The following is a 10807-nucleotide window of genomic DNA, read 5'->3' as shown; positions in this document are numbered from 1 at the left end:
AAAATGTTTGTCATACGACAAACACGTATAAATAACGACCTTGATTGGCTCTTGTTCTTTTTAACTGAACTTTTGCACCAGATAATTTTTCTTCCTCTTCTTTTCTCTTGGAGAGAAACGAAAGAAAAATAAACTTATAAGTCTTATAGGACAGAAAGGATCTTGGACCTCTTTGCAAATGGATATAAACAACACAACAATATTAATTTTTTTTTGTGATGCTCCTGAATAATGGAATAAATCGCTAAAATAACTTTAATTTATCAAATTAATAGAGATTTAAATGATTTCAATGATTTATCTCCAGGAGCACCGCAAAAAATGGATATTGTTGTGTAATTTATATTCACTTCTAAGATAAATTTTCAAGAGCTGCTTTACTGACTACGACAAAAAGGATTATGTGTCAAAATGAATTTGATATTCGTCAATTTTGATCACATCCATCAAATGCTTCGAAGCATTTATAGCGAGAGTAGCACAACCTGAAACAGCAGGTTTCGTGAAAATTTACCTTTACAGAGAGCAGTAGTAGCGCGGATCATTTCCTGTTCTAGAAAAAAGACTCTCGTATCCTCTCTCAGGTTTCTCTGTACTATAAAGTATATGGTTGAAATGTATATACGGAATGAACGCGCAACGCTGACGGCAATGTTGACGTTTAATTTGTCACGGCGATTCGTACGGATATATGTTTTATATAGGTTCGACGAATAATGCCAGTGACCTTCTCGTGAATGGTGTGACGCCGCGTGACTACGTCCTCATCGACGAGATCCGCGAGCATCCCACCAAGTTGTGAAAATGCAATCTTTTTGTGCACTAGGGCTTTGGCTCGATGCATAACGCGCCATATTGGTTTGAGAAAATATCGTCCAAGTCAGTAGAACTATAGCTGCGTATCATTTTTACATCGCGAATAAATTTTGTTTATCAAGTCTTTGTCTTATTCCGACGATGGAAGAGACAAAGATTATTTATCACATGGATGACGAGGAAACGCCGTATCTGGTGAAGCTCAACATATCGCCGGAAATAGTGACCCTTGCCGATTTTAAGAACGTTTTAAATCGACCGAATTATAAATATTTCTTCAAATCAATGGACGATGACTTCGGGTAAATGTCAACAAGATGCATTGACGTTAATTTATCGAATCTTTTCTTTCGTTTTTATCTCCTTATTATTTATCATATATTGTATGTGTAACGTTAGATTATACTTTATTATATATAATTTATTAATATTACTCCAATAATTCAATTATTCCTTTCTAACTTGTGCTTTTACATGAGCGCACTCGCGAGTAGTGTATGTGAGCACGCGCGCGCGTGGTGTGTGTGTGTGTGTGTGTATGTGTGTGTATGTGTAAATATAATTATTTCTTTCTTTCATTCATCAATTTGGCTGTAAACAAAATTTTTATTTAACTATGTATAGTTAGAAGCAAACTATAATTTTTTTTTGGAAAATGTTATTGTTTTTATTGTTTTATGTAATTCTCATTTGTGTGATAGTTCTCAAATTGCTTTAAAGTTTAATGAACAAACTTTGTCTCATAGTAAAGCTACATATAACAAATTTTTTCAACATTAACGAGTATCAAAACCATGATATACATTTGTAACTAATACAGAAGATATGTAAATACATTAAATACATGGAATACATGAAAATGAAAATTATTAAAAACTGTTATATGTAATACGTTTGTTAAGTTTGTAATTGTGATTGAAATACTATCATTAGTTTTAATATTTATACTTATTCTAAATATATTTTCTTTCCTATTAGGGTGGTAAAAGAAGAAATAGTAGATGACGATGCTCATTTACCATGCTTCAATGGTCGAGTTGTTTCATGGGTAAGATTTAGAAATATTTTTCTTAATATATATTATTTTAATTGTTATTACTAATTATAAAAAATGTCATGTTATATCAATGTTTCCTTTTACAAGTAGTTGTATAATTAATGTTTTTTTTAGTGTGTATATATATATATGTATATGAACTTGGTAATTTTTATTTCTTTCCGAAAAAAATTTCATATGTATATTATTTAATAAAACGATATTTTATAACAGTTGGTCTCCGCCGAAGGTAGCAACGTTTCAGATGGCGCGTCTCAATGTACAGACTCTATGGCGCATAGCGAAGCAAAACATGACCGTATTGATCATGCAATACCTGGACATGGTAATAGAGGAAACGCTCCACTTTCACACGATGACACATTGACAGAAACGGAAAGCATTATAAGTAGTCGACAAGGACATCACTTACATAAAAGTTCGAGACATCATTCAGAAAAGTATGAAAAATACAATAAATATAATGGTAAGCAGTGTTATTTATTAATGTTAATTGCATGTTAATGAATGTTTATTGAATGCAGGATTGGGAACGTTACTTTATAAAAAAAAACTTGTTACTGTTACTTTTCATAAAAGGTAATGTCATTCCTGTTAATTAGAAAATAATGATTTATTATTTATTTGTTACTTTTTTGTAATGTAATTAAAATAAAATATTCAAGATTTAAAAATTATTTATTGTTAGTTAATAATCAATTAATTGTGAGAAATCAATATTGAAACTTAAAATTCTATGTTAGTCTCTATACAAGCTCTTCTTTATATTAAACTTATAATCCATATTAACTTAATGGACCTGGACCCTCCCTACCAGTGCAAATAAAATTTAGACCTAATCAAAAATTTAGTACTATTTTGTTGTTAATTTGTTGTCACAGGTCGAATTTTATTGCTCAAACCATTTAACAGGAAAAAGAAATAAAATGGATGAGTTCATGTTAATGGCAAGCGGAATCGCTCTAATTGAAAAAATGAAATAATATAAAGACGCGATAATAAAAAGAAACGAAATACCAGATTTTGTTTTTTTGTTGCTCCAATATAGTGTGAAAAAATATTGAAAATATGATATTGTTAAATAAATAAATGCCAATACTTGTCAGCATTGCCCGTCAACGCGCCCGTTACTTGAAAATTACAGAATTATTTGCTTACATGTATTTGACACAAAAATATTCCTCGTAACACATACTATCGAAATATGTCAATATCCGGAATATGGAATACTTCGATCATATATGTTACGAGGAACATTTATCAAATTCATGCGAGTAACAAATTCTGTATATATAATTTTTAGTCATGACGCTGCAACGCGTGATGGTGCAGTTATGATTATTTATACGAGGCATATTCGGAAAGTAAGGTTAGGTACAACATTTTACAAAAATCGAAAAATGAATATTTATTAATAAAACTTATATGACACAAGTAAAGCACTATTTTTCCACGTAATCGCCATTCAGTTCCATGCATTTGGTGGTAACATGGTATCAACTTTTGTATTCCTGTGTCACACGTTTCTGTCGCTTGGAACTTATATAAATTTTATTAACAAATATTCATTTTTCGAATTGTATAAAATATTGTAATCTTACTTTCCGAATATGCTCGTAGATATTTATTTAACAATATTTTTTTCAATATATTCTTACACTATCTTGGAACAATAAAAAAGCAAAAAGACTGGTGTATTTTTTTTATATCGCACCTCTATTTATATATATATATTTTTTTTTTTTAATTGTGGGAGGTCTAGCTTGCCATTAGTCTGTGCGCGCGTGCGTGCGTGTATACTCCCCATTTTTTTCTACTACGGTTGGAACAACAAAATTTGCAGAACAATAAATTAGCAACAAGATTTACACTACATTTTTTATCGTGTTTCAACTCAATTTATGATGAAAATGGAGAGAATGGTTCAAGTTAATAGGAGTTAATTTATATTTGTATCTAATAATCTTCAATAATTTTTTATATTAATTTTTTTTAATATATGCTTGTCTTTAGAAAATTAGAATAGTACATTTACACAAACGCAAATTTTATTAAAAATTTTTATTAAACTTTTTAAATATTAATATGTCATCATTAAGACTACATTCCAATATTCACTGCCAATAAAAATTTATATTTTACGTACATATAAAACATATACGTCACAAGAGATATATAGGATGTCCCATCGATCACGACGATAAATATTTTTAAGACAGATTTTTTGTAAAATTTTAATACGAAAAGTCTAATATGAAAATATCGATGTTTGATAGTTTTCAAATGAGAAGTATTTAAAAATTACGAATGAGCCAGAATTGCGATCAGGGATATCAGTGTGAAAATGTTGAATTTATTGATGTTGTTATTGTATTCAAAAACATGAAATTCAAGGAAACACCTCCACACTGACCTATATTCGAGCGCGCGAAATTTAATCCCGTCATTCATAATTTTTAAATTCTTCTCATTTGAAAACTATCGTTACCTCATTTTGATACTAAACTTTTCATCTTAAAATATCACAAAGGATCTTTAAAATATTTATCGTCAACGATGGGACACTCTGTATAGTAATCTTTTTAATTCTTGCAATGCATTATTGTAGGACTTCGGATAAATGGTCATTCGAAACATCGTTCTGGTCATGGATATGAAACTGCTTCCATCTTAAGTTCAGATCTAGAAACGACAACATTTTTAGAATCCGATGACGATGCTAGTAGTCGTATCACGTCAACAACAGGTCGACATACCAATATGAGTAGTACGGTCGACAGGGGTACACTTGGTAAGAGAAATGTTATTCGAGAGGATATTTTTTTCAAAGGAAAAGAAAATGGAATTTTATGATAGAATAATACCACAGACGAATCTTTTATCTTATCGTGGCATATATCATATGTATAAATTTTTCTGTTATAGATCGACGTCGACCGCAAAGAAAACGGCGACACAGATTACCACCTATGTCTCGAACATCATCATTTAGTAGTATTACTGACAGTACAATGTCTTTAAATATTATAACTGTTTCATTAAATATGGATACTGTTAATTTTCTTGGTATTAGTATTGTCGGTCAAAGCAACAAAGGTGGAGACGGTGGAATATATGTCGGTTCAATAATGAAAGGGTTAGTATATCGTATACATATATATATATGTATATGCGCGTGTGTTGTATATTTGTATTCTTCTTCAGTTACATTAGCAAGTATACGTATCTTTATCAGTTTTTGCACAAAGATTTTTGTTCTTTCGTCCCATTAACAATTTTAGCAGAATGTAGGTCTTTCTTAAACTATATATACAATGTGTTGTAATAATGTTGTACCGTTTATTATACTGTGACTTGCTCGAAATAGGGGAGCGGTTGCTTTAGATGGTCGAATAGAACCTGGTGACATGATTCTTCAAGTCAATGATATTAATTTTGAAAATATGTCCAACGACGAAGCAGTAAGAGTATTGCGTGAAGTAGTGCAAAAACCAGGGTAAGATAGTTTTATAAAATATAATAACATTGTTCATTAGCAAAACTGACGCACTTAATGCTTTAGTCTTTAAAGTCGTTGTACACAAATCAACGTTAAAGATGTATGTTTAATAAAAATATAAAAGCGAGTTAAACATCGAAATCTTCAATATATTTCATTGTCCTATTTAAATAAATTAAATAAATTTTAATAAAATATACATTGGGCATTTTATCAATTGAGATTGAGAGTCTTACTGTTACATTCAGATTAAATTAGTTATAAAACGGCTTTAACGGCTGTGCCGTTAACTGAGGATGCACTAATTCTATCAATGAAAAACGCTGTAAGACTTATTATATAATAAAGTAAAATTATATTGCTATATCTTATTTCTTTTTTAGACCAATAAAACTCGTCGTTGCAAAATGTTGGGATCCAAATCCAAAAGGTTATTTTACGATACCACGTACAGAACCGGTACGTCCTATAGATCCTGGTGCGTGGGTAGCGCACACGGCTGCTATAAGAGGCGAAGGTTTTCCGCCTCGTCCACCAAGTGCTACAACATTAACTTCAACTTCGAGCAGTCTTGCGAGTACATTGCCAGATACTGAACGTAAGTTACAATACAATGAGAAATTCAATAGATATATCAAATTAATTAATAGTAAATTTTTGTCGAGAGAGAGAGAGAGAGAGAGAGAGAGAGAGAGAGAGAGAGAGAGAGAGAGAGGAATGGCGGCAGGGGGAGGGGAGAAGATGTCTACTATAAATTCTCGAATCAAAAGATTTAACGAATCTCTCTCAGTAAAATTCAATTTCAAATTAAATAAGAAAATTCTTCTTTGCTATTTATGTATTGTTTGTAAAAATATGATTTCTGTACTTTGATGATTTTCAACTCTGAAAATATGAAATCAAATAAATAATTATATAGGCTGACTATGTCAGTTAAATCTTATCTTGCGTTCTTACCTTTTTAGGACCTTTGGAAGAGCTTCATTTGACTATTCATACCGATATGCCGACAATAGTACGAGCGATGGCTCGATCTGACTCTGGCTTAGAGATACGCGATCGAATGTGGCTAAAAATTACTATTCCAAATGCATTTATTGGTGCGGATGTCGTAGACTGGCTGAACACGCACGTGGAAGGATTTCTTGATCGACGCGATGCCAGGAAATATGCATCGCTCATGTTAAAAGCTGGTTACATTCGGCATACAGTGAACAAAATTACATTTTCCGAACAATGTTATTACATATTTGGTGATCTGTGTTCAGCCATGAGTAATATGAAACTAGATAATGATACAGTTAGTCCATTGCCACCACCAAGCGCTTGGGACATGCCTTATTCGGGAACATACGCACCACATTCGGCAACAGGTTACAGTCCCATGCCATTTAATTTTACAAATGAGCCCACCGTGTACGGTTACCATCGAGAAGAAAGCGTGCATAGTGGTTCGGGTAAAGTTGATTATTCTTTATAAATGAAGCGATTTTTTCTGCGCGCGAACGTGCGTGTGTGTGTGTGTGTGTGTGTGTGTGCGCGCGCGCGCGTGTGTGCATGCGTGTGTGTGCGTGCGTGTGTGTGTGTGTGCGTGTATGTGCGTGCGTGTGTGTGTGTGTGTGTGTACATTACTGCTCATTAATTTCAATATAGTACGCAGAGCATCGATTTTTCGAAAAATAATGAACAAAAAGACTCAAGTTTGTGATAAATATAGATTTATTTAGACAAATAAACATGTTTTACTTGTACATATTATTTGAAAACACGAATCTTGATTTTCTTAAATTTTTCTCTCATCAAAATATCCACCCTTAGCAGCAATCTCGAAACAGCAAATGCAGAGCATTCTATCGGTCAAATTTGTCTAAAGTTTCAACTCTGATTATAGCTCAGTTCTCTTGTAGTAGTAACTCTCAAAGTAATTTTGGCTCATATTATTTGCATCTTGAATACACTGTCCAAATGATACTAAAAGAGTTCAATTAGATTGCAATCAGAGTTCTATTTAGCCAAATCGTGTATTATAACTGTTATCGTTGTTTTGACTAAACATACTTTTTACAAAGACTGGAAGCATATTTCAGTTGATTATCCTGATGATTGAAATCGTGATAGTATGAAATCAATTGGGTGAATGTCAGAAGAATTGATATGTGATTTTATTGATATGTTTGAATTGATATGTTTAGATTTTGAAGTCCCTGATTTGATTTTTATTAAATCATCTGTTTCAGAGATGATGTAATCACAATTATCATCTCCGAAACATCCTCGAATTATAATGAAACTATCTCCTCCATGCTTAACTGTAGACTATCCCTGATGGAAAAATTTCAAATTATTCCACATTTTGGAACACTTTTCAGCATTTTAGAAAATTTTTAGTTTAATTTCAACAATTTTTAGCTGAAAAATTCATTTTCAGTGAAATTTTTCAGTATATTGCCTGTAAAATTCACTTTCGGTGAAATTTTAGTAAATTTTCAGCAATTTCACTGAAATGTTTGAAAACGTGAAATTTTTTTCACCAAGATAAAATTTCGTTTATTGACAAGTAAGCATAAGCAGGAAACACGAACGAACTTGTGCCTCTTGGATCCAAACATTTCAAACTGCGATTCGTCTGTGAAAAAATCTTCTACTGACTAATTATCCAATTATTCTGTGCTTTTTAGCTCACAATAGCCTCTTTTATTTATTAATAATGGGTTAGCAACAGTTTTTGGGCTGCAACATATCCTTTCAAGCTGCGAGGCGGTGTTTGATGATCATAAGTGTAACACGCTTTTTTTCCTCCATTAGAGCAGCACGGTTATAATGAGAATTGCTTGGAATCTGACTCGTTTGAAATACGTTCTGATAAACTTCTACCCTCCTGTTTTTTGGTCACTCGAAGTCTATAGATTGTCAGATCAATCACGTATATGTTCGTAAAACGTTCTTGTTTTTATCAAATCTCTTAAAGATAAATTGCACATCATCTTGCAAGAGAAACTTTCTCCAGGGCAATTTCAGGCGAACTATGTCGCTGCTATTTCTTAATCTTATGTGACAGATAGTCGCTTTTCGAGTGATAATTTCTTCCTGGAAGCCACTTATGATTGATTGAGATCAATGATTGAGACCAATTTTCATAAGTTTTTACACAATAGACTGAAATTTTTCATTATATATATGTTGATGGATCCGATTTCAGAACAACACATAATATCACTATGAGCATTTCATAACTTTGCATGCATATTTGTTTCATTTCCAGGATCGATTATTACTCTGTTAATCTCGCTTCTTCAAACACTATCCATTTTCAACTATTTTTTATATAAATAATTTTTGTGTGTGTGTGTGTGGGGGGGGGATGTGTGTGTGTGTGTGTGTGTGTGTGTGTGTGTGTGTGTGTGTGTGTGTGTGTGTATAATAAGATTGCCACAGCTTGGAAAACCGGCAAAAATTAAGAGAAATTGAAATTGGTCATAGAAAACCAAGAAAAATCAGAAAAATCAAAAATGTAAAAGTCTGAAAAAATTTCGAAATTTGCTCACATTTCCTTAAACTGCTATTCCAAATAATTGTTATAATTTTTTAAATATTATATCTGACGTTTATACTGTTTATAGTCAAATACGTACATTCAAAATTTGTGCACTTTAAATGATTTTAAAAATAAATTCAAAATAATTGGAATTTATATTTTGTTCAGTATTTTCATTTTATCTCTCTTTTTCGTTATAACTGCATTCTTTTTTCCAAAACTAATTTATTTTTTGTTGGCTTGAATTTGCACCCAAAATTTTACTAAACTTTTTTTATATTGCTTTTAATAATATAGACTAGCTTTCCTACAATTCTTGTCTAAGTGTTAAAATTTACATAATTTATGTTAGTAATGGAAAATTTTTCATTCTCATCTCTCTGAAAAATCTGGGAAAAGTCAGGGAACTTTTTAATTCATTTTCTGTGGCAATCCTATTAAATATATATATATATATATATATATATATATATATTTCACGGATGTATATTGATATTGGCAGGTGGTAGCAGTGCGGGTAGCGAACGCATTTGCAAGGAACCTATTCATGATTTAAAGTCATGTTCTTCGGCATCCGAATCAGAGCTGCATAATCCGTCGGTACCATCGATGCCAAATAAAAGTTCCGGCAATGGTAATGGATCGAACGGAAAGAGATCAAACGGAAGCCGCAGTCGTTCGAGTGGTTCCGAACAATCTGTTCAAACAGGAACAGGGAATCAGCAGAATCAGCAAGACTTATCTGGTAGTAGACAGTCATTTCGCATTGCGATGGGAAATCCTTGTGAATTTTTTGTCGATGTTATGTAGATGTGTTGTAAATAGAGAAAAAGAGAGTTAGATACACGTATAATGCAAAATATAAAGCTAAACACATTGTGGATGAATACTTTGAATAATTTTACTTGAGCATGTTAAACTGTCATACTATGCTTGTAAAGTAAAGAGATTATTATGTTGATAAACATCTGTATCGAAATCTTTCTCTTTTTCTTTTTTTAATTATATCTCGGACTTTTTCAATATTTCAGTTTCTGTTTTCGTATTCTCAAATAAAGTAATAATTATCATGAAACTATCATGCACTGCGATGTTCATGCATGGTTGCTAACGCTTTTCTAATGTTCAAAGTATTCACTAATTCCATCTATATCAGATTTGAATAAGATCTAAACATTTTTTTAAATTCATTTGTACAGACCTTTATATATCATTTGCATTTTGCATAGTAGCACTTTAGCTACAAGAAAAATCTATTTTAATAAAGTTATGTTAAGCTATATTTTGCATGTAATCGCGGTGTATATACATTCTAAAATATGATTTGAAAGAGTAAGTCTAGGTCCAAAATTTTGCTTTAAGAGCCGTAAACTGTAAAAGCCATAAGAAATTGACCAATTATACTTGATTATTTTCCTCATACTCGATTGTTATTAGTTAATTTCGTCGGCTAATTTTACAAGTAGCTTCTTAAAAGTCAAAAGCAACTTCTCAAAGTTGTGGATCTAGAGTTACGTTACAACGTAAAATTCTATTCGAATAAACGAGCGATAAAGACGCAAAGCTGTTATTCTATAGTCAAAATGGTGACAAAATTTACAAGTATTTGTTCCCTTGCGTGACGTCTCACATAAAATTTGACATTTTTTTTTGTTTTCTCTTTCATTGGTAGTATAAATAAATATTTCTCTAATGTTACTTATCGTTTAATAATACACAAACAATTTTACACGTTATTTTATACGTTACACGTAAAAAATGTTTAAAAAGATGTTTTATATATAATATTACGATGTTAAGTATATATTAATACGAATGAACTTGTATTTCCCTCGAGAGAAACCGAGATAAACATATAGTATCAAAAGTAAATCGTCCCAAATAATGTTTATCGTCTTTC

General features: G+C 31.6%; 1 protein-coding gene across 2 annotated transcripts in view; it reads left to right on the top strand.

Annotated features, from left to right (window-relative positions):
• The first annotated feature begins 639 nt into the window (after nucleotides 1–639).
• Nucleotides 640–10807, top strand: part of LOC108690097 (segment polarity protein dishevelled homolog DVL-3) — a 13766-nt gene continuing 3598 nt past the window's right edge. For both annotated transcript variants that reach the window (XM_018197214.1, XM_018197213.1), the window contains exons 1-9: nucleotides 640–1118; nucleotides 1795–1864; nucleotides 2087–2339; nucleotides 4482–4664; nucleotides 4799–5009; nucleotides 5241–5369; nucleotides 5756–5970; nucleotides 6338–6829; nucleotides 9410–9652. In XM_018197214.1, coding sequence (XP_018052703.1) covers nucleotides 958–1118; nucleotides 1795–1864; nucleotides 2087–2339; nucleotides 4482–4664; nucleotides 4799–5009; nucleotides 5241–5369; nucleotides 5756–5970; nucleotides 6338–6829; nucleotides 9410–9652 — 1957 coding nt within the window. In that variant the 5' untranslated portion in view covers nucleotides 640–957. The remainder of the gene's footprint in view (nucleotides 1119–1794; nucleotides 1865–2086; nucleotides 2340–4481; nucleotides 4665–4798; nucleotides 5010–5240; nucleotides 5370–5755; nucleotides 5971–6337; nucleotides 6830–9409; nucleotides 9653–10807) is intronic.

This window comes from Atta colombica, unplaced genomic scaffold (assembly GCF_001594045.1).
Source record: "Atta colombica isolate Treedump-2 unplaced genomic scaffold, Acol1.0 scaffold294, whole genome shotgun sequence".
In the NCBI taxonomy this organism is placed as follows: domain Eukaryota; kingdom Metazoa; phylum Arthropoda; class Insecta; order Hymenoptera; family Formicidae; genus Atta; species Atta colombica.
The sequence above is the reverse complement of the archived record's forward strand: the minus strand, read 5'-3'. Positions and strand labels throughout refer to the sequence as shown.